This window comes from Hevea brasiliensis, chromosome 15 (genome assembly GCF_030052815.1).
Source record: "Hevea brasiliensis isolate MT/VB/25A 57/8 chromosome 15, ASM3005281v1, whole genome shotgun sequence".
Lineage (NCBI taxonomy): Eukaryota > Viridiplantae > Streptophyta > Magnoliopsida > Malpighiales > Euphorbiaceae > Hevea > Hevea brasiliensis.
The window spans coordinates 68,046,429-68,070,617 of NC_079507.1; the positions used below are offsets into that span (position 1 = coordinate 68,046,429).

General features: G+C 35.9%; 1 protein-coding gene across 2 annotated transcripts; it reads right to left on the minus strand.

The window, feature by feature from the left end:
• Positions 1-6,932: 6,932 nt before the first annotated feature.
• LOC110633643 (protein ENHANCED DOWNY MILDEW 2) lies at positions 6,933-22,629 on the minus strand. Of its 2 annotated transcripts, XM_021782331.2 has the most exons (19): positions 22,443-22,628; positions 21,129-21,544; positions 20,945-21,041; positions 19,858-19,911; positions 19,603-19,751; positions 18,895-18,991; positions 18,659-18,757; positions 16,965-17,212; positions 16,724-16,876; positions 16,076-16,606; positions 15,777-15,924; positions 15,595-15,696; positions 15,094-15,186; positions 13,325-13,366; positions 11,791-11,901; positions 8,773-8,847; positions 8,575-8,693; positions 8,438-8,501; positions 6,933-8,345 (listed from the first exon to the last, which is right to left on the minus strand). In XM_021782331.2, the coding sequence occupies exons 2-19, from the start codon at positions 21,539-21,541 to the stop codon at positions 7,110-7,112; spliced, it is 3,831 nt and encodes a 1,276-aa protein (XP_021638023.2). In that variant the 5' UTR covers positions 21,542-21,544; positions 22,443-22,628; the 3' UTR covers positions 6,933-7,109. The 2 variants fall into 2 exon arrangements, with proteins under 2 accessions (XP_021638023.2, XP_021638024.2); XM_021782332.2 differs by lacking the exon at positions 15,094-15,186 and having other exon boundaries at positions 22,443-22,629.
• Between the last annotated feature and the right edge of the window lie 1,560 nt (positions 22,630-24,189).

Here is a 24,189-nt window from a genome sequence, read left to right on the forward strand (position 1 = left end):
AACTTCAATTTTCTTGGGATCCACTTGAATGCCGTCACTAGAAACCACGTGTCCCAAGAATGAGATGCTTTCTAGCCAAAATTCACATTTTGAAAATTTGGCATATCGCTGGTGCTTCCTCAACGTCTGCAACACCATCCTCAAGTGCCACACGTGTTCTTCCTCGGTCCGAGAGTATACCAAAATGTCATCTATGAATACGATGACAAAACGGTCCAAAAATGGCTTGAACACCCGGTTCATCAAGTCCATGAAGGCTGCTGGTGCATTAGTGAGTCTAAAAGACATCACCAAGAACTCATAATGACCGTATCTTGTCCTGAATGCCGTTTTGGACACGTCCTGATTCCTGATTCTCAACTAATGGTAGCCTGATCGCAGGTCTATCTTGGAAAAGAATCTAGCCCCTAGGAGCTGATCAAACAGATCGTCGATTCGAGGAAGTGGATACTTGTTCTTCACAGTCACCTAGTTCAACTGTCTATAGTCAATGCACAACCTCAATGACCCATCTTTCTTTCTCACAAATAGAACAGGAGCACCCCAGGGTGAAGTGCTCGGACGTATGAAACCTTTGTCCAACAGCTCCTGTAGTTGCTCCTTTAACTCTTTTAATTCTGCTGGGGCCATCCTGTAAGGTGGCATGGATATGGGGTTTGTACCCAGAACAACATCAATGCAGAACTCTATTCCCCTTTCTGGTGGCAACCCTGGAAGCTCTTCAGGGAAGACATCCATGAATTCTCTGACAACAGGAACATTTTCCATGTTGACACCTTCTACAGATGTATCTCTCACCAATGCCAAATACCTTTGACATCCACGCCTCAACATTTTTCTAGCACTAATTGTTGACACCAAGTTATATGAAGCCACGCTCCTATCACCATCAAAGCTAAACTCTTCCACACCAGGTACGTGGAAATGCACCTTTTTGTTCCTGCAGTCTAATGTGGCATAATGAGTTGCCAACCAGTCCATTCCCAAAATTACATCAAAATCAATCACTGGTAGAGGAACCAAGTCTGCTGGGAGGATCTTTCCATCCACCACTACTGGGCTACCCGGAAAAACCATATCTACATCTATGTTGTCACTAAGTGGGGTAGCTACCGACAAAGGACATTCTAAGGTTGTAGGGTTTCTACCCAACCTCATGGCAAACACAGGGAAGACAAATGAGTGCGTAGCACCCGGATCTATTAAAACACGAGCCTCATAGGAACAGACCAGAAGAATACCTGCCACAACTGCATTTGAAGCTTGAGCATCCTGGTGGGTCAGGGTGAAAACCCGAGCTTGACCCCTACCCTGAGTGGCAGAACCTTGATACTGACTTCTACCTCCTGATCTGCCTCCAAATCCACGCCCTCCTTGTCCTCGGCCATGTTGGCCACTAAACTGACTGCCTACCATGCTGGAAGCACCCGGATACAACTGGCGAGGAACATTTGCAACAGAACCCTGTGACCCCATCTGTGGCTCACTGAACACGGGGCATTCCCTAGCAAAGTGACCTGGTTGGCCACACCTGAAGCATACTCCTGAACCCATCAAACAAGGTCCTAAATGTCCTCTTCCACATTGTGCACAAAGTGCCAAGGAGGATCCTGAACCAGACCCAGAACTGCTGTACCCTGAACTGTGACCACTGCTGGATCCGTATCCTGGTCTGAACCCTCGAGGTTTGTGTCTAAAACCACTCTTCTTGTTCCTACTTTTTCCTCTGTAATTACTCTGGCCACCACTGTCTGGAGTACCCATTTGGGGAACACCGGTAGAACCCTCTGCTCTGTTTTTCTTTGCTCTTCCGCTGTCATCCACATCAAAAGACTGATCCGACATCATGGCCAGGTTTGCATACCTCCTGTCAAGCCCCTTTAGGAACCTCTTCACCTTCATAGTTTCTGTAGCAACTGCTGTAGGGGCATACCTGTTCAACTCAAGAAATTCTGTAGCATATTCATCCATAGACCTGCCATTCTGTCTTAAGGCCTCAAAGGCCCACTGCTTTTGATCCCTGAAGCTTTCTGACATAAACCGATTAATGAACAGTTCCACAAACTGAGTCCACGACAAACCCTCCATCCGAGGTAATATGTAGTCATTCATCCATTGTCTAGGCATAGGCCCCATGACATGCTGCATACACTCTATAAGTCTTCTATCAGTCAACTACAATTTTGTTCCTGCCTGTCTGCAGGAATCCAAAAACCGATATGCATCATCTGACACATCATAAGTACCAGGCACCAACTTCTTAAAATTGATTATCTGTTTGTAAGGTTCCCCTCTTGGTGCGGTGGACTGCTGCTGCTGTGGAGGGTGGACCATATACTGCGCCATCATATCGATGGTCCTCTGCAAACCAGCTAGAGTAGCTGCCATGGGGTCCATGGGACCCTGTGCCATGAAAGATCGATCTGAGCTGTTGGCGGTGCTCTTCTACTTGAGCAGCTCTAGGCCTCCTACCCCGCCTCCTCGGGGCAGGCGCCTCATCTTGTGCTGACACCTCGTCAGGCACATTTGGTTCTGGTGTAGTGGCAGCTCTCCTGCTTTTACGCATTTTCCTGAAATTCAGCAGCATTAGCCCACAAAATTCAAAATTACTCATTACACAGCTCTATAGACTCATATTTACACACAATATATGAAGCAGAAACTAGAAGCAAAGATGACAATGCAAGACGAATGTGGACCCTATTTTTCCGCATGTGACTCCTAGTAGACTCTTCCCAACACTTTAGATAAACATTCCCTAAGAATCTGAAGCCTAAGCTCTGATACCACATTTGTCACGACCCAACCTATGGGCCGGACCGGCACTAGGACCTGGGCCAGCCTAAAGCCCCCGAGGGCCGTAGTAAGCCTAACTATTCACTTAACCCAACTCTAAGGCCCATTTGGGCCCAATTTCAAGAAATCAACCAGACAGAGTCCGACCATAAAATGGACCTACCAACGGGGAGTTTTTTACTCATCCGACCTGTAAACACAGTAAATACTCAATTGGGGAGCTCAACTCACCCTCCACATACTCATCAGCATAAAAATAAATGGGAGCTCAGCTCCCTCATCCAATCCATCAAACATGCATAGAATATTAAGTTTACAGGTCCAAAATAATAATTTAGTTTACAGACCCATATCAAATAAACATTCCTAACACATGCGAAAATTCTAAGATTTAACAAGTTTATACAAACGTTAATAATCGACCTGCGAGGAAGAAAGCAGGTTAATCTAAAAAATATCCTCCTGTGGCCTGCAAAAAATATTGAACAGGAGTGAGCGTTCGACTCAGAGAGTAAAATATCAATTTTAACCATAATCTCTATAACTATCTAAAACTAATGCACCCTGTAGAGTGAAATGCAACATCAATAACATTTTCACATCATAACATCATAAAGATAATTTGGAGCACTCACACACCCAGTGATATCAATCATAATATATGGGAGCTTATCCCCTATATAGCTCTCTTAAATCCAACCCGGTGCCAGCGAAGAACTCAAGCCGGACTTTCGCTTAATAAACTAAATCGGGGGTCCCAGCGAAGAACTCAAGCCGTGACTACCCCCCGAAGGATTGGGTCCCAGCGAAGATCTCAAGCCGTGACTACCCGTCCTATCCATAGTCCACACCACATCACACGCACGCCAACGCACGCACACTGCTCCAAATTACCACAGCAACATACATGGCATTTTCACAGTTATGAATACAACATAAATCATGCCTAAAGTTTATCTACATAGATATATGCATATAAGTGATGCATGAGCATGCTTGAACATATAATAATAGTGAAATTAGAATTAAAATTAATATTTTACTCACAGACTTGACAACGGTCACTGTGGCGGCTGGGCAGAGGAAGAAGGTTGTCCCGGCTCACCTGACAATTACATTACAATTATTTAATACAAATGACTCAATACAAATCAAGAAAAGACCAAGTACGTCCTAAGTCGTGCCGAAAATCCGGCAGAGTCTCCCCTATACCTAGGACCTACCCAACCTGCAAAATGGCTCAAAACACACTTCTATATTCACAATCCATATATCCACAACTCAATCACATCACACAGCCCCTCCTGGGCCCATCAAATCAGTCATCCATCACAATATGTAAAATTTCAATTTAGTCCTTATAATTGATCATTTTTGCAAAAACTACCCAAACAAGCTCTAAAAATTCTAAAACTTTGCCCCTCGGTCCTTAGCAATATTACTAGACTATTGCAAAAAGAATCATAATTTTCTGAGCTACCACGAATATTTTATGAATTTTTAATCCTATTTAAGCATTAGAAAATTACGAAAAAGTAAGGTTCGGGTTTACCTTTGCCGATTCCAACTTCGGGAACGCGCTCGGGACATCTAACAATGGGGGGGTAGCCAAAACCTCGGTCCAATTCGGAGACTTTTCTCCAGAACTGCATGCAGCGGAAATTCACAGACCCGGACAACTGTCGAATTTCCGCGAATTGAAGATACTTACACGAAGCCCACGGTACGGGGGTTAGTACATAAATTTTTCAGATTTTTCTAAGCTCATTTAATGCTCGAAAAGACACTGCGAAGTTCCGTGGGACCCACCGAAAAACGGTGTCGGAAAAATTCAAAATTTATGTCGCCGCGAAGCTCTCGACGAGTGGAGCGCTCTGGTACTCTCGGTTTTCTCGTGGGATTCACGGTTTGCGAGAAATCTAGCCCGAAAGTCAAAATGGGCTAAAACTTCCCGAGCAAAAATTGGACAAACCACTCGAAGGATTTCGGTATTCTTGGTGTCTATAGAAAGCTCTCGACGAGTAGATAAGTTTAGACACAAGACCCGGTCCGATTGGTGGCCGGATCAGCCGGATTTTGGCCGGAAGGTGAACAGTCGCGCGCGCACTGTGCGTCGCTTCTGGAGCCTTTTTCCGACGTTCCAGGCGGCGGCCGGCCGTGGGGGAGGGCTGAGGCGGCGCGCCGGCGAGGTGGGGAGGCAGGGGAGGTGGCGGCGCGGCAAGGGGAGGAGGGAGGAGAGAGAAAAGAGAGAGAGAAGGGGAGGAGGTCGGACGCACGCGGGGAAGGGAAGAAGAAAAAGAAAAGGCCGGTCCGATTCGACCGGTCCGATCCGATCTGGTTCAATTCGGCCGGTTCAATTCAGGATACAAAATTTTTGAATTTTTACTCTGCCTCGGGACCTAAAACGAGGTCCAAAAATTCTGAAAAAATTTCAGAAAACTCAGAAAAATTCGTAGATTTCAAATATATTTTTAGTTTTGCCACGTGGCCTTTAAATTAATTTTTAAAAATCATCAAAGTTTATATTTTTGAAAAATCAAACCCGATTTTTAAAATCTAAAAAATCTCAAAAAAAATGCTAAAATTTAAAGAAAATTAAAATACCAAAAATGCTCATAAAATAATAAATTTAAAATTTTGGGGTGTTACAAATTGCTTAGTTAATATTTTTAAATGTTAATTAAATAATTATAATTAGTGTTAATATTTTTTAATGTTAATTAAATAATTATAATTAGTTAATTTTTTATATTTAACTTTTTAATATTAATTAATAATATAGAAAAAAATAATATTTTATATTTTTAACTTTATTTAATTATAATTTTCTAATTTTAATTAAGAAAATGAAAATATAAAATAATTAAATTTAAAATAATATTTTTATTTTAAATAATTAAAATTAATTATAATCATAATTTTTAATTTTAATTAATTATATGAAAATAAAAATATTTTTTATTATTTTTCAATTTAATTAATTTATTTTTAGTTAATTAATGAAAATATAAAAAAATATTTTTTTTCATCCTTTCATTTTAATTAATAATATTAAATAATAAAAATAATATTTTTATATTTAATTTAATTAATTATAAAAAATAAAAATAATATTTTAATATTAAAAAATAATAAAATATAATAAAATATTAAAAAATAAACTATAAATATCAATTGAGCCAATTTAAACTTAAATCAAAAGTAAAAAAATTAATTAAATCAAAAATTAAAAATTAATTAAATTAAACACCTCTAAAAAATACAAAAAAACAAATTAAATTTATTTTCGAAAAGAATTAAAAACCTGTAAAATTCTTTTATAAATTTAATTGATTGATTTGAAATTTTTAAAGTCATTTTAAAGTGTTACTAATTATATTATTTACTGTAACACTCTTTAACCTATTTGTTAATAGGGGAATTTTTCGAGATCTTGTATTTGATTGATTGTGTAACGTGTGCATGTCTTTTATTTCTGACCAAAAAAAAGTACCGTAACACTTTTAAGTTATTTTAAATATCACCCTCTTAGCAAATATTACCATAATTATTCTGATATCATATAATATATACACAAAATATCAATTATAATGTTATTTACTATTACAATTCTCATGATATTTTTGGAAATATCACTAATTATAAATATAACATTTGTGATAAATAATTTATGCACCGATAAATTTATTTTAAATATTACTAAAAATATTACAAAAAATAAAATAATAAATTGATGTATATTTTGGCTATTAAGAAATTAAATTCGAAACCTCATGCATAAAATAATTATAGTTGTTACCATCACATTGTTTCCAAATATAGATGACATATACATTATATTCTAATATTACATTACTTTCACATTATTTGTACATTTTTTAATATAACATATTATTTACACACAATTCCTAATTTTTAGAATTTTTATATGTATCCAGAAAGCTAAAATTAAAACCCTGAAAATATTTATTTGTTAAGGAATTTTCCAAGTTTCATTGCATGGAATTTTCCAAATCTTCCCCGTCAGCTATAATTAAGGAATTCATTTGTTTATACTAAAAAATAGTATTAATTCAGGTTAACAAATTGTGAAAGATTTACAAAGCAGGGAAATTAGCCATGTAAAGAGGTAGAAATAACCAACTATAGACAATATATAATATACTTATTGATAACTGTGCACTGTTTGGAAAGGCTGCAGAACCCACTTCTAGCTACCATGCAAATAAGTATCTTATAATAACTACTAGTAAGAAAACCTTTATATTTTACCATAATCAAAATGTAAGGCGGCCTAGAGTTACAACTTTTAACTACTCATTGAGCCAACCTGCTGAGCTATGAGGATAAGGATACTGAGGACCTGGAGCAAAGCCCATTGAATCAACATGGCCGCCAGGAGGGCCTGGTCGAGGTGCTCTAGAATCGTATATGATATTATTTCTGTTCAACATGGATGGATCAGAACCAAAATTATTCATCCTTGTATGGTTCAACTCATCCAGTCTAGGTGCATATCGCTGCATTGCAGGCATGTTCATCCTATAGGATGACTCTACAGCTGCACCCACATGGCCATAAGGGATAGATGATAGTGGTCCCATTTGGCCATATCCTGGCTCAAGACCACCCAAATAATTTCTTTGGACGGAATAATCAACATCTTGTCCATAAAATCGAACTTGCGACCGCATATCTGACCCCCTCTCTAATCCAGTGACATATGATCGATAACCAATATCCTCTGCAATCTCTCTCATGTTCCCTGTCGATTGTTCCTCCAAGTTAGCATGAGGAAATCCATGAATGCCATGTGAATACTCCATACCATTCATGCTGTATTTGCTACCCACATCTTCATGAACATAGGACATGCTCCCACCATAAGCTGTTCCATATGGCAGATGTGAGCTAGGCATGCCAGACTCCAAATTTGGCAAACTATTTTCGCCAACCTTTGTGTGCATGGGCGTTTCAAGAGATCTAGATGGGGGACCTTCCTGTGAGGTTCTACCATCAACCACGTTGGTTGGTGAACGATGAGGCACTTCCTTGTTCGTATCACTTCCAGAAGGCTTTCCACCTTTCCACTTGTTCTTGGGTAATTTTTCACCCGTTCCTCTGCCAATCTTATCTTCAATATGCTTAGTCTTCCTTGAAGTCTCCTCAGACCGGTTTCTCTCAAGGCCGTGACTATCTTGGCTTTCTTTGTCACCATTTTCATGAGGAGAGCATTCTTTACGACCTCCAATCAAAGCTATCTCATGATTAGGTTCTTTACTTTCCATGTAAAGATCATCTGTCACCTCTGAAGTACCAGGATTGCAACAGTGAACCTCCACTGGATGATCAGGGGATTTTGAGTCATGGCAACTTTTTTCCAAATTGGATCCTCCCCGTCGCATGAATAAATGATCATGCTTCTGAGCTATGGCCTTGTGTTTTACACTCCAATCAGGACGGCTCCAAAGATAAAGAAGTGGGGCAGTCACGTTCCACTGTTCCATTTGTTTATCATTCTCATCAACAGAACCAGGTAGATAAAATGACTGGAAGGATATAAAAAAACAAGCCACCATCAAAACCAAAATCTATACTCAGCCACTATGGTAATATACAAAACATCTTATTCACGTATTACCTTCCCTGACAAAAACTGATCATCCTCCCAAACAAGATCGTAAGGTGTACGCTTTTTGTCTAACCTGGTAAGAAGCATAACATGAATATGTAGAAAGAGAGAGAGAGGGAGAGAGGAAAAAAATGCCAAGTTGGTACCTTTCTGTTTCTGGTGGAACAATCAGAATAAGGAGTTTTGGTTTAAATTCAAGTGCCTTATCAATGAACTTGTTAGCCAATGCTGCTTTTACTCCAAAAGGAGGGTTGAGTCCCATGATCTGCTCAAGAATCAAGAGATTTTCATTGAATTAAATAATAAATCTCATCCTCTTTTTCAGTGGGAAGAATCCTACTAACCAACTGTGAACCCCTTTTTGGCAGCTCATCTGGTTGAACAGTCATCCAATCCCTCTTCTCAAAATTGAAGTCATTCTAAAAAAAGAAAAAAAGATTTCAAACCATCAAACAGCACACATGCAAAGATGCAAGCGCATACACCCAAGAGAGTAACACATCATCTTAACAGTCAATATAATAAAATTTACCATAATCAACTGTTTGACTAATGATTACCAAATGACTGGAATATAATCAAGGACAGAAAACTAGCTCAACCAAAAATCTTTAGTTCTCATATTCCAAAAAAGGAACTTCAAAACTTTGTGCAAGGACCTTCAAAATCTGTCAAGGCTCTTTGGAGATTAGATTCATTAGAATGGGATTGAAGCTCAATCAGGGTAGCTTGGTAGCACATCCATTGCTTGGTTAAATAAAAGAGAGAAGCAAAGGAATTCTGGCCAAGAGAAAGCATCACTGGTAACAAACACTTTTGTCTCTAGTTATTACTTTCATTTTTTATGCTGTCAAGTATTTTTCATATGTTAATTTGAGTCTACAGTTGTCGTTAGCTAGTTTTTAAATTGTAATACAAATTCTAACAGGTCAAGGAGAATCCAACAGTAGGCAAGTATTATTTACTGCAAATATTTACAGTTGGTCATCATAACTTGCAAGGATTAAAACATCAGTTTTGAGATTCTAATAGTGTGTCATCAGTATTTCTTCAAACAGCAAGTAGGCTTCAGAATTTCTCATTTGCACTTTTAAGCCACAGCATATCCCAACCAGGTCTCACTTCTCAGAATTTCTCATTCGCACTTTAAGCTACGATACATCCCAACTAGGCCCCAGAATCTCTCATTTTCACCTTTAAACAACACTAAATCCCTATTCCTTTCAAACCATAAATTCCTACGGATTTCAAAACTTTTCCCACAGTTCAATATCCAAAATAATTTTTAAGAATCTAAGGCTATATTTGGATTGGAGGAAAATAAGGGAGGAAGGAAAATTATGAAGGAAAATAAACATATTTTCTCTCTTCTCTTGTTTGGGAATGAGGGAAAATTGAAAAGAGTGGAAAATAAAGGTGGAAAGTAAAAAATGCATTTACTATTCATTTTCTCTCCATTTTGGAGAGAAAGTGGGTGGAAAAATCATAAAATTACTTTTTTATCCCTATAATTATTTATTTTAATTTCAAATAAAAAGGACAAAGTGGATATTTTACTATTTAAAAAGCTATTTTCCCTCCTTATTTTCCTCCCTAATATCCAAACAAGGAAAGGAAAATAACTTTTACATTATTTTTATTTTCCTTCCTTATTTTCCCTCCTTTATTTTCTTTCCTCTCTAGCAAAGTTCCCAAACATAGTGTAAATTTTATGCTGCTGCCACAAGCACTGTTGTTATGGAAACAGGGGCAAATATGAGAATATTATAAATGTTTTAACATGATTATTCATGTAGCAAAATGAGTTTCCCAAATATTTTCAACATTTACACAAATGCCACTATATATTCAAGTTATCTTGCTACTAAGTTCTTTCCCAAAGTGCAACACTATACATCTTAATTTCTAAACTTTTCTTCTCACACCAACCAGTACCATACCATAGATCATTTCAAGGTTCTCCAGTTTCACATGAAAGGCTCTGTGCCAATAGTTTTCATCAATAAATTTCATCTGGGTACTTATTTCCTACAGGTTTTTCTTTCTCATGTGGTCATCCTTGGATATTTGTTCCTAAATTTGTTATCTTCTCTTCCCAAGTGAGATTGCCTCCTTATTTTCCCAGATAGTTGGATTATTCACCCTTGGAAGTCATATTTTGTAGCTGAGGATCATGATTTTTGCAGTCACTCAATCTCTGCTACTGATATTGATGACAATTTGAGGCGAGACAGGTGTAGAGTTGTGTTTTAATTGGTGTGGCGGGTGGCAGGGTGGGGGAATCAGCCCCCATAGGCCTCAATGGGACAGAGGTAGACAAGAGTTTCTCAATCCCACATCAGACAAGAAAGGGGTCGATCCGAGAGACAAATGCGGCCTATCATGCAGCTTGTATGTGTCTGGCGAGTAATATGATGAATCTTGGCAAGGCATTTTAGAGGATGTCTGTGTGCGAAAGTGGGCGAGTGCATTGGCAAACTGGTGGCCAACATGCTGCTTAAGTCTTTGTGTTGGGCGAGCGCAACAAATGGTGTGTGGGCTCCTACGTGTGAGGGAGTGTGACAAGTTGCGCAGGGAAGCGACGTGAAAGCACGCAAACGAGGGCATTTGTGGGATTGGGTTGGGGAGAATGTAATGGTTCGGCAGTTCCCCACTCCTATTCTTGGCATTTGGCAAGGCCGTCACAAGCTATCTCTTGTCCTATGGAGCTAACCAGTGTGAATCTGTACAGGTACGTGCGAGAAACCTCGAACATGCTTAATATTTGGGCTTATGCGAGCTTGTCAGATAGGGGGAAAGGCTGGCCTACATTACCAATCCTATGATCCTATCTAAACCAAAAGGAAGGAAAATGAGAAATTAAAAGAGAAGAAAAAAAAATCTGTCCCACATAACCAATCAAGTTCCAGTAACCAATCAAGTGCCGGTGACGAACTCAAGTGAACAGCAACCTCCCAACCCCTTATGTGACCAAACGTCAAAGGTAAGCTTGTTTCAGACAGCAGAAATGAAAAAGGGGGAGAAGTCCCTTCAACTTGCAACTCCATTTTAACTGGTCTCTTAGCTCAAGTCATTCTCGAAGGTATCAAAGACAAGGTGAAGTCAAGAAAACAGAAGAGCAACGAATGCAGTTCCTCACAAAAATGCCAAATAACATAAAATGAACAAAGGTCTCTTTGAAGTCTCTAGCCAAAAACTTTAACTGGCTAGACATCTCCTTAAACTACATCAGATAGAAAGTACCAAAGGTTTGAACATGGGTTGCTTTTTAAGCACAATCATATCAAACATGAAAGAAAAGTATTTAGTAATCAGTAACAACGAAGCACAGTAATTTCTTTACTAGGTGAAATACAGGTTACCTTTGGTTGGAAAACATCATAGTTTTTATATGAGCATTTCTTCCCTGTCTCTTCAAGCTTCTTTTTCATAAGACAACTAAAATCATTCGCACCACAACAGAAGTCAACAACCTGTTCACGGGGATGATTAGTAAACATGCATTCAACAATTGACATAAAAGACAAATCATGGTAGTGCTAACATTTATTTTACTTTTGAAACTTTGGAAACACAACATATAAAAAATGGAAATTCAATACAAAACCTGACAAACTGGTATGTCCAGGTAGCAAATGATATATACGAAAAATTCATACAAGGGAACAAATGATATGTGGTCCCATCCATTTCTGGTGTAAATAATGAAAAGTTCCATATTAAAACATCCCTAGAAGATTTTCCCTTTAGCTCATTGTACATTTACTTATCAATGGTTGAGCTCACTAAAGAAATAACATCTTGCATAAAATTGTGATCAGCTATTGACACAATGAAGACTGAACCCATCACTATCTAACCCTCGCCAGACTAGAAGACAATTCCACTGAATGGTAATATATTAAAATCTAAGATGTCTGGTTGAAATCTGGACAATCGGCAATTGCAGATGATTGCCTGTGGAAAATATTTTCTGTAGAAAACATTTGACCATGGAAATGAATTATTTACTGACATTTGATTACCACTTAAAATTAAAAAAAGAAAAGAAAAGAAAAGAAAAGAATTTTATCAATGAAGAGAGAAGATGTGACTTGGTGGATAAGATGCAACGAAACCAGAAAACTACGCCAGAAAAACTAAACTAAAGAAACCAATGCCCTCCAAATGCATTGAATATTACCTAAAGACACTTCTGTAATACTTCCTGAAGCATAAATCCATAAAGCAACCAGAAACACTATTTTCCCACAACAATTGCAAATAAAAACTCTGATTCTTTAGTATGTGAACATTCCTCAAAGCCTTCAAATTAAAGCAAAAACCACACAGTACATTACTTTCTGAGTTTCTCTTTTCCTGCCAAAAGCTCTACGCCTCATCTAAATAAACCTTCAAAAGTTTTTTGACACATACAACTTCCTAATGATCAAAAGCGATTCAGAACACACACAGAGGCAGTGCAAAATAAGAAATAGATGAGAATGAGACTCCCTTCTCTACATAATGCATACGTCAGGACACAGTTTTGACAGGTCTCCATACCTACAACAGATTATTAATATTTGGACTTTAGAGAATCACAAACCAGACAGTAGCCCTAAATTTAGATGGAATCTAAGCCTTCCTAATTTGTTGTGTGCCAAACAAAAAAAGTGACCTAGCACAAGTAAGATGAGTGGAAAAAATTACAGGGAAATATTTTGGAGTTGTCCAAAGTCCAAATTCTGCAATTGGAATTTAAAGAAAGCATAAATGAATCACATAGGTAAAGTATTGAGAAAAGATCTATTGTCTCTGTACCAATTATGTTTAGAGGAGGGAAAAGGAAAGAAAATTCCAAAATACAATGCAAAGTTAAGACAAAGAAGTACAAACAAGGGTTTAAATTCTTACCATATCACCATCTTGTACATACCAATGGAGCACATTGACAATCTGCAAGTTAGATATCTTGCTTCAGATTTCTCCACAAGCAATCAAAATATATCAACAGAAAATAATACAAAATTTTTTAAATAAAATTGATATTGTACATAAAGGCAGACAAAAATATACTCCACGCTAAATTTTGCTCTGCCCTTTTTGTAATTGTTGTCCCAGAATCTTTGCATTTGAAAATTTAAGAGAATGATTTTCCCTTCCACTTCCTGAATACAATTATGCCCCAAAAAAGTTCTTCCATTCTCCAATTTTTATAATAGAAAGAAAAAGTTCAACATGTTATTACAATAATGTCCACTAAGATAAGATTAGCTAAGGTGGTAGGAGCCAAGTTGCGATATGAAGGTGCCATGGCCAAACTATAATGGTCACAGTTGAGCTTTCATTAGAAACACAGCAAAAGGGTCGAATCAATAGGTTTTTGTTGATATAACACATAATCACAAAAGAAAGTTACAAAAAAAATCTAAAAATTACATTGTTGAGCAAAGAACCTTTGAATCAACTCTTGAAAAGTGCAGATACAAGAGAAATCTTGTAGTCAATGCAAACTTTGATTAAAAAAAGAGCTTGTGGTGGCTTGAAAGTTTAAATAAAGGAATAAAAGTAAGGAATAGTCTCTCAGAAGCAAAACAGTAAGCTTAAATGTGAAAACTTGAATGTCCTGCCAACAAAAAGCTTAAAGAGAAAAAGGTATTTATAGTTTAGCAAGTATTTGAAATGATCTATATTGGTGCATATCTGAGAAACCCTCACTTACTTGGTGTAACACAACGATAGGCAAAATCGATCTATAAAACATCTGACAAATGTCGGCAGGGCTTCAAATAACATATCAGAACCAGTGTCAAGGAAGGAATAAACTTAATCAGCCACTGCTATCGTGGATTTTTCCAAACAATTCACTAAATGACTTAAATCAACTAAAAAGCAAAAAAAAAAAAAAAACTAAATTGAAAGAGCAATATATTAATTTTGTAAACATCTAAAAAATAGTTTGTAGAATAATAAAACATGATTTACTTAAGAGATTAATTATATAGTTATTTACAATAAAAATAATTCTTGTATAAAAAAAATACCAGCAAGGCAGCAACCTATTATCCTCTTTATATTATATTATATTATATAAAAGGACATTTAATATTATTAAATTAAATAAATGCTTAAAAGAAGCCCAACAGACACTAGATCCATGCAAACAATCAGTTCAGCTCCGAACCAAAATAACCAAAAAGAAAACTTTATAAACTGAACTGAATTAAAAAGGAAACTAAACCAAAATTTTCAGTTTGGTCAATCAGTTCTAAGGGAGGGCATTTTATCCAGAATTACCAGGACAAATGGTTATGAAGCTTCCTAGTATAAGATTTTCTCAAGAGGTTCATCATTCAGAATTCAGATAATGTTGAACTAGATGTTTATACAATTAGTATGAGACCTAGAAATTCCAACACACTAGAAGCTACTGGGCAGTGAACATGCTTGCCTCAGAGAAAAAAAAGGCTCCTTTGAGCTACTGGGCAGTGAACATGCTTGCCTCAGAGAAAAAAAAGGCTCCTTTGAGGGAAGAAACACATGGCAGGACACTATTAGAATTAGGGCTAACGAATGGATTTACTCATCAGAAATTTAGTAAGGACGACTATTACAGCACATGAATACAAAGGATAAGATAGATTAATAATAAAGGTAGAACATTTTGCAGCAAACGAAATTACCTCTTTCAGTTTCTCCACTTTCGTAAAATGGCGGCCAAAGGATGTATAACGCATTCCATAGAGAAATGGTGCAAGATACACTCTAAGCTTGTTCTAGAGATATATGAACCAAGCAATGGTGTTAATAAAGAAAAAAATGAGTTGTGTTAGCTCTATTAAATAGCCCAGCATCTACATTAATCTATTTTGAGTAGATTGATTCAGTCAAGTCTTGTACTACAGCATGCAGTGATAAAGACCAATCATCTCTAAATAAAGCATCAGCAAGATGACAAATGCACTCACAGTTACAACTCTACAATCAAATAACTTTCAAATGCACGTGAACAGAAAGGAGAGAAACAAGGATCCAATCCTAAGATTCATCAACCCGAGCAAAAAAATTGAGGTACCTGTGTGTGCATACACAAAGAATAGGAAAAAAAAAAAGGCACAAATTCCTCTAAATTGGGAATCTTACATAAGAATAGCAATTGCTAACAGATGTTATTGGACAACTACCTTCCACTTAAAAACCTGATTCAGAACCTCTGGTTCACAAACAGCTTTGGCATCTTCAGTGCTGCATCCATCTTCTAGCTTCCTCAAAGCTGTCCTGACAGCCTGCTTACATATTGGAGTCCATTATTGATTTCTCATGCAATTTGAAGCAAACAAGAAAGAAAATCTGAAAATACATGTACCTCAACTGCACCCTCCACCTTTCCTGTCGTAATTGTCTTGTCAACAACAGTTTTTGATGAGTATGCATGTGTAGATGGAACTTTATGCTTTTTCTTGACATCATCCATAGTTATTGATGATGCAGCCTCTTTTATTAAAGCCAAAATTCTGCATAAGGAGAAATTATTGAAAGAATAAGACAATATTATTAAACACAAACAGAAATCTTACATCATGAAAACATGAAATTTTAATATTTAAAATGAGAATATAAGAAACAAGATGTTGTCTAACCATCCAGAAGTTATTAAAAGGTTACCTCTTCTCTGTTTCAGCGTCCAATGAAGGTAATTCATTGCTTAACTTCCGGGCTGAAGTCTTAACTGTCATAGTTTTATTGAGTTCACTACTATGCAAAACCTGCTTCTGAAGTTTTACTTGCTCAGACCTTTTAGTCATAACCCTATATAATCTGTCACCCAGTGAAGTCTTGTTTATGGTAGTTGTTGCAGACCTATCCACATCTGTTGAGCAAGACTTTGTATTTTCCTTTAAAGATTTTCTGAATGCATCATTTGTTTTCACTTTCCTCAACAAATCTGATCCAGATGATATTTTTTCACTTCTTTTGATACTTGCAATCTTTGTCACACCAGAATATGACCCATTAAGTTCTTTAGCAACAGTTTTTGCTGAAAAAGAGTCTTCTGATGTAAGCCTTCTTTTCTTTGGCAAAAGTTTCCCTGAGCTTCCAGGCAACTCTAATATCCGTTTTTTCTTCTTTTCTTCAACATTAGGGAACCTTATGTCTCTACTGGGAGTTCCAAGGTCATCAATGATCTCATGTTTTCTTGTTTAAAAACAAGGGGAAAAAGGAGAACCCATGTTTAGCAAAATATTGCCAATATATTGAAAGAATCAATGTGAGAAGAAAAAGGGGGAAAAAAAGCTCAAGAATGACACTTACAAGCAATATATTAATACACGGTTTGGCAATAGGCCCTCCCATGCCCTTGCTGCTGCTGTCTCTTCCTCTTCTTCTTCTCCTCCTCCTCCTCCTCCTTTCCCTTCTTCTTCTTCTTCTTCTTCTTCTTCTTCTTTCTTTTCAAAAACTATCTCCCTAATAAATCATTCAGGCATGAATCACCTATACAATTAATGTATAAATGTATATGAATACAAGTATATGACAATGGGAAAGAGACTACTTTGGCAAGCATTTTCGGTGGTATGATGTGGGACACCGCCTGCATACAGCAAATTGTAGCTCCTTTATCTTCTTATTCTCTCCTTTTTTACAAATGTAGCATTTATGAATGGGGCAAGTAAAAGACTCTCCTGTAGCAACTTTTTTCTCAAGCTCCCCAACAGCAACTTCATCTTCTTGGTGAAGTAATTTTGCAATGCAATGCGAGTGATAAAAATGACCACAGGTTGCATTAGCACAACGAAACACCTAGAAGCAAATTAGCTGATCAAGTTTGCACAATTGAAGCATAGAACCAAATAATTATTAAAGAGAAAGCCCAGAAGAATCATTCATAACTTCTATTGTTATGGATGATAAATCACGAGTCAACATTTTTTTTTGGGATGACCATGAAATTAATGATTTAATTTGATTTGCACTTTGTTTCAATATACAAGGGCATTTATAGAAATGATAAGATATAAAGAAAATAACTCGTAAAGCAAATCCCTCCAATGACATTGAAAAACGCCCAATGTCCCGATTTAATATAAATCCAAGGAAGTCATTTACCCAATAAATCATCCACTGCATTAAACTTAACGTCCATGCCTCCATGGATCACTCACACAAACTAATAACCCAGAGAACTAGGTCTAAATATTTAGATGACATTACCACTTTAAGCTATACAGCAACTAGCTAAATATCCCCTCCAGAACATCCATATGAGCAGGGATTAAGAACAGAAAGTGATAAGACCCTACAATTAGATGTTGACAGATGAATTAAGGAAATTTTGAATGGCAGAGCAATACCATGGTTCAAAGTCACTTTGATCTGACACAGAAATTAAGAGAAACCATCCTTTACTGAACAAAAATAGTTTTGGCTCAACATGAAGTCTATCTGTATCACAATGCATATTACTATGCAGAATCGCTGAAGTTTTACACGACAACAGCTAAGAATATGAAAGCAAATAATATCTGCAATTCAATAGCAGAAGCCGCTGGCCAGCAAGGTTCCTACACAAACCAACTAAACCAATGCACAAAAGGAGGAAGAGGAGAAGAATTGCAATGAGAACTAAATTCCTTGCTAAGCTGAGAGAAAAGGATGTAAATATCAATAACAACAAAGAAGAATAGCTATCAGAAACTAGGCTTGCATGACACAATGATAACCTAGCCCCTCTCTAACTAAAACAAAGGACATGAAATGGCATCCCTGTGAAAAAATATAACTAAATAAAACCAAACTGAACCAGATTTCAACATGAAACTTGCCAAACACTCATTAGAGTTGGCAAAGTTATAAATTATTCAAAACTTCAATGTGTTCAGCAAGTTTGATGTCCTACTGCATTATTCAGAGCTCACACTAGGAGATAAATGTTCTCAGAACTTCAAATGCAGAATATCAATATATTATTCAGCAACACAACATTTATCTCCTAATGTGAGCTCAATTAAGTTCCATGTCGAGGAAAGAGGGACAATACTAGTTCCTCAAATTTTCCTAGTTCCTACCATCAAACAGAAGAATATAAAAGTGAAAAAACCCTCATTCTGAAACTTATTTAGCAAAAAATGCTTGTACAGGACTCAATAACATGAATCAAGTTGATTGGCATTTGGGATGGCTACAGCATAAAGTAGAATCATAAGCATATAAAAAGGGATTATCCATTTTCTTATAACAAACTCATACCTCAGCACCAGAAGATTTATTTGAGTAGCCCAACTCTCCACAAGCAAAGCACTGATGCTGATTATATTCACAATTCTTACATAAAAACCTCTCAATTGCCTGCCGAAAAAGGGAAAAGGAAACAACAATGCTAAGATGATAGGAAACAGAAGATAGCCAACTGATTAGACTCAAGTAACAGTAGCATAAGAAACAGAAGATAGCAAACTGATTAAACTCTAGTAACAGTATCATACATCAACTTCCCTCCGTGTAAAGCCAAGAGTGTCACAATTAGACTCTTCACCATCTAGTCTTGTTGGATGAAATGACCTCATGCAACTCCCTTCACAACTGTGCGATACAAGAAAGCAAATGCACAACACATATTAGAGACAAGGTAACACTTATTTGCGCAGACAAAAAAAAGAAACCATGAATCAGGAAATTCAGTTTCCCAGGGGACATCAAAATTCTTACAATACGGAAGTGCTCTACAACATCAATCTCTTTACATGAGGAAGAAAATAATCAACTAAACAAAGCAGGTATATGATACCAATTAAATAAAGTAAGATGCTTCGATGCACATTTAAAACATGAATATGTAAGGAATACCAAAAAAATTTTTCAAATTACATTTACAACACCCAAAGTTCACATCCTAAACAACAATATAGGGACTAAAAGAGCTAATTTTGAAACACCTTGGGACAACGAGTAGATTACAGCAAAACTTAGTAATTATCCCTAATTAATATGTAACGGCTACAAGTCCTGTTACGATGATCCTGATGATAGTTATCAATGAGGCAATAATTTTTCATTGAGAAGAAACAAATTTACTCTAAGAAATGCCAATAAAGAAGGCAAGCCGATCACCAAAATGAAGGTAAAATAGAAAACATCACTGGTAACATAACAACCAATCTAACTATCAGAAGCAACCAGCAAAAGGTACATACCATAGAAGGGCACCACCATTGTCACAAATTGCACAAACAGAATCAAACAACTCATCAACTTCATCAGACTCATCTTCTACTGCATCTTCAAGGATGTCATCATCCACATTATCAACTATAAATGCAGAAACAGTTGTAGCTTTCACATCCTGAAAAATAACAAGCCCACTCGGTCAAAAGAATATAATAACATGGAAATAAAGAGCAACAAATAGGAGAATCAAAACCCTAAATACCAAGGTAAACAGATATAACCTCATCAGAGAGCTTTCTCTTCCTTGGCTTTTCCTCAAGAAATGCGAGTAGGAACTGCACATGGCAATTATAGTTAAGTTCACATAGAAATCATCTGATTTAATCAATAAAAAGGATCACTAATTTCATATTAAATTACAAAGCTTATGCACCCAAATATTAGCTATAGCTTGAAAACAGAGAATCCTCCAGTACCCGATAGAAATGAAACAGAAAACTGATTACACCAACCAATTGAGATATCACCATTCACCAAGACAGACAACATAACAATATCAAAGCAAGAAGTTACAGCAAACCAGCTATTGGTGATAGCCAAATGTCTTGGCAACGTCCAAAACCTAGACTCTGTCAACTAAGAAAGAAAATAAAAGATTACCACTTCATAATACATAACAAGAAATAGATAAGCCAGGCATGAAACAGCAAGAAACCATTAAAAAATTAGGTTAGATAATATTCAAATAATATAATCGTCTGGAGAAAGATAAACTAAATAAAAGGCCTAATGGTCCAAAAGAAAATCAAAACTTTTGCATGTTTTTACAAGACTTGGTTGCAATTATGTCCAGTCAGTCAAAATTAATCGAAATTTGATTAAAAATTAACATTTTATCATCAATTTGAATAAAAAATTAAAGTGCCTACAGCATGAGGAAAGACTTACAACTAATTCTGACAAATTTCTCATTCAAATTGGTGATAATATTTTTTTTCTGAATTTTCACCAGTTGGACAAAACTGAAATATGAAAAACTTTTCAAAATTAAAAGGTTTGAACAAAATTGCAAAAATGCACAAGGTTTGGATTTTTCTTTTTAGCCATTAAGCCAGGAAGAAAAGAAATAGATGCCTTTCAAAGAAACCCTGAACAAAGAGGTAAGGGACTAAATGAGAAAACAGATCCAATATAAACCCAAGTAAATAATTAAGAATGATCAAATTCTACACAGCCTACCCAAAAAGTTTCACCATTTGCAAACAATATCCCTCCAAAGAAAGAAAAGGAAAAAAAAGGCTTTCTTTTAGTACAAATAAATAGTAATTTAAAGCACAAAAGTGTATATACAATGAGAAGGATAAAAACCTTGGACTTTGCTAACCAATCATCCCTTCTAACAGCTTCAGATATTAAAGCCATGTGGTCCACCAAGTCATTTAGAGAAGGTCTAACATCGTATAAACTACAAATTTATGCGTAAGTGTCAATTTCCATGGAAAAGACAAATAATAAAAGATAAAAGAGACATGAGACACATCTAAGAAAGAACCTGAAAACTTTGCACAAGTGGTCCCACACAGATTTGCCAGATGCCTCTGGATTCCTCCTTGCAAAATGAAGACAGTGCACTGTAATCAGGACTGTCCTAATTATTTCCTCGAAGCTCTTCCTTGGCTTTTCCAGTTTGATCCAATTATTCTCCTTGGTGAGCACTGATATATCTGGAATTTCATTCAAAAGATCAAACTTCCATGCCGTGACTTCCTTGTGTATGGTCTGAAGTCCATTATCTACACTCCCATGCAAGAACATCTGTTGTTTTTTCTTTTCATTGACACTCTCACTTTTGCTCCATTGAAGTGGTAACACTGAGAATGAAGTTGGCGCATCTTCATCATCCACAAAATAATAGTTTGAGACAGACTGTGGCCCAACATCGGCCTCATCGTCTGAAGATGCCATGCCCTAACAAAAAAGTTCACATACTCCATTTCAAAGCTGAAAATTTGATGTTCAGAAAAATAAAGCAAATAAATTGCAGCAGCAACAATATGAGAATTAGGAATGGCAGTGATAGGTTACATGCGAAAATTTTCCCATTCCTACTCCTATCCCAATTCCCAAAACCAATAAGGATTCACCCTTTGCTACCCTCATCCATCCCTCATCCACTTACTACCACCCACATGACCAATATTATACCAAAACTTAACCAAACCCATTTTTCTCCATTTTTTTAGGAAAATTAATCAAAGGTCGTGCCCTATTGGTACCCATTCAGAACCCAAAATAATTTCACACAGCACAAAAGTGAAAAAAAAAATTCTAACTCTATGAAATCAAATAAATAATGAATAAATTGATGCTAATATACCCTTTATAAATTATTAGATTATAATTACATTGAAAACACACGCTGGTTCATCAAATAAATCGTGCCCAGAATTTACAAGAATAGTACATATCCAAAATTTACAGAAACAAATGATATACAACAATAAAAAAAGACACTCCGGCATCACCAGAGGCAAGCCTTCTTTATTGAGTTAAGGAGGCAAAGAGCATCACATAATAGTGATTATGCTACTAAAGAAGAACGAGGTGAAAGTAGATCCACCAAATTGGTGCTTACAACAATGACTAAAGTGACTAAACACAGTATTAAATTAGGAAAGAAACGTTAAACCTAGGATAACGCAGCGCGAAGTAACAAAAAGATAATCAGAAAATCTAAAGAAGAAAGAATGATAGTCAAACAACAAGATAGCATCATAATCAAATGCTCAGTTTTTTCACATAGCACGCCAGCATCCATAAAGCATGAAAACGATAGCCATGGCTCAAGTTTAATTGGAAATCTCACCTCAGCCACAGTGAACAACGCCGCGGACGGATAGGGTAGGCAGTGAGGGAGAGCGGCAATGGTGAAGGACAAGTCGGTTGCCGTAAATTGAAAGGCCTAGAGGGATTTTAAGAGGAATTTTTTTTTTTTTTTTTTTGAAATTAGGGATTTTAAAAGGAATCGTTACAAAAGATTAGATGCAATCCCCGTTTGATTGAAATCCATTTATAGTATCGGCTTATACTGGAATTTCGGAATTAAATTCTGTTCCATTTCTATTAATTATATATATAGAATAAAATCTGAAATTTGAAAAAGGGCAAGTGTGTAAAACAAATTAAAAAATTAAATCGTAAATGAAAATTATAAAAATATAGAACTTAATAAAAAATAATTTTAGACATATATAATTTTTATTTTATAAAATTAATGATTAACGGGTTAATATATATAAAGTATATATAATATTATTTACTAAATACAAATATATTTAATCAATTAATATTTTTATAGCATTTTGTAACTTCTAATTATAATTTTTTATAAATTTTGAATTTAACATTTTAATATTGTAAATACTTAATTATTTTTTTTATGCTCGCCACTATTAAATATTTAAATTATACTAACAGTACTCTAATTTTATAGTATACAACAATAAGGCATTTGAACTTAAAATTGTAATAGAAAACCTCCAATATCAAGGACTGTAATAAAAAACACTAGTTACTTATTTTAGCCAATTAATTGGTATTGTGTTGACATGGCTTAGCAACTTGGGAGCTTCCTTCTCTCTCCATATATATCTCTCTCATCCAACATGACATATTTCTTAAAGACTCTCTAGACTTTCTTTTTAAAAAATGACATATTTTTTCTTTCTTTAGAAATGCTCTTTGGTCATGTGTATCTCCCTCTCTCCATAAGATCAATGAACAAAAAAGATCAAAAAATCTTTTTTAACTAGATCTTACAGCAATAAGAGACAGAGTTTGCTATAAGACGAAGGTTGTCATTGAAGAAGAAATATCAAACAATATTCAAAGCGAAAGAGCTGAAGATGTCTCTTTAAAATGGTAGAAGGCTTTCACAAAATAATATTTATTTGTGCCGATACAATAAAGAAGCCAAGTGGACAACTTATTGGACTAATGAATACCCTGAAAGGAGGTTTTATAGCTGTCCTAAATATATGATAAGTGAAAATGAAATTACAATTTGTATGGATAATGATTTTTTGTTTTTATTTTTTTTCTTCGAAATGAAAAATGAAATTTCAAATCCTTTATGAGTTATGTTATGCAGATGAGAAATTATTGTAATTTGTTTGAATAGACTGATCCAAAATTCCCAAGACATAGTTGGGTTGACATACTTATTTTTTGTCTTTCTTTAGAAATGCTCTTTGGTCATGTATATCTCCCTCTCTCCATAAGATCAATGAACAAAAAAGATAAAAAAATATTTTTTAACCAGATCTTACAGCAATGAGAGATGGAGTTTGCTATAAGACGAAGGTTGTCATTGAAGAAGAAAGATCAAACAATATTTAAAGCGAAAGAGCTGAAGATGTCTCTTTTCAACGGTAGAAGGCTTTCACAAAATAATATTTCTTTGTGCCAATAAGATAAAAAAGCCAAGTGGACATTGGACTAATAAATACCCTGAAATGAGGTTCTATGGTTGTCCTAAATATATGGTAAGTGAAAATAAAATTACAATTTGTATGGACAATGATTTTTTGTTTTTTATTTTTCTTAAAAATGAA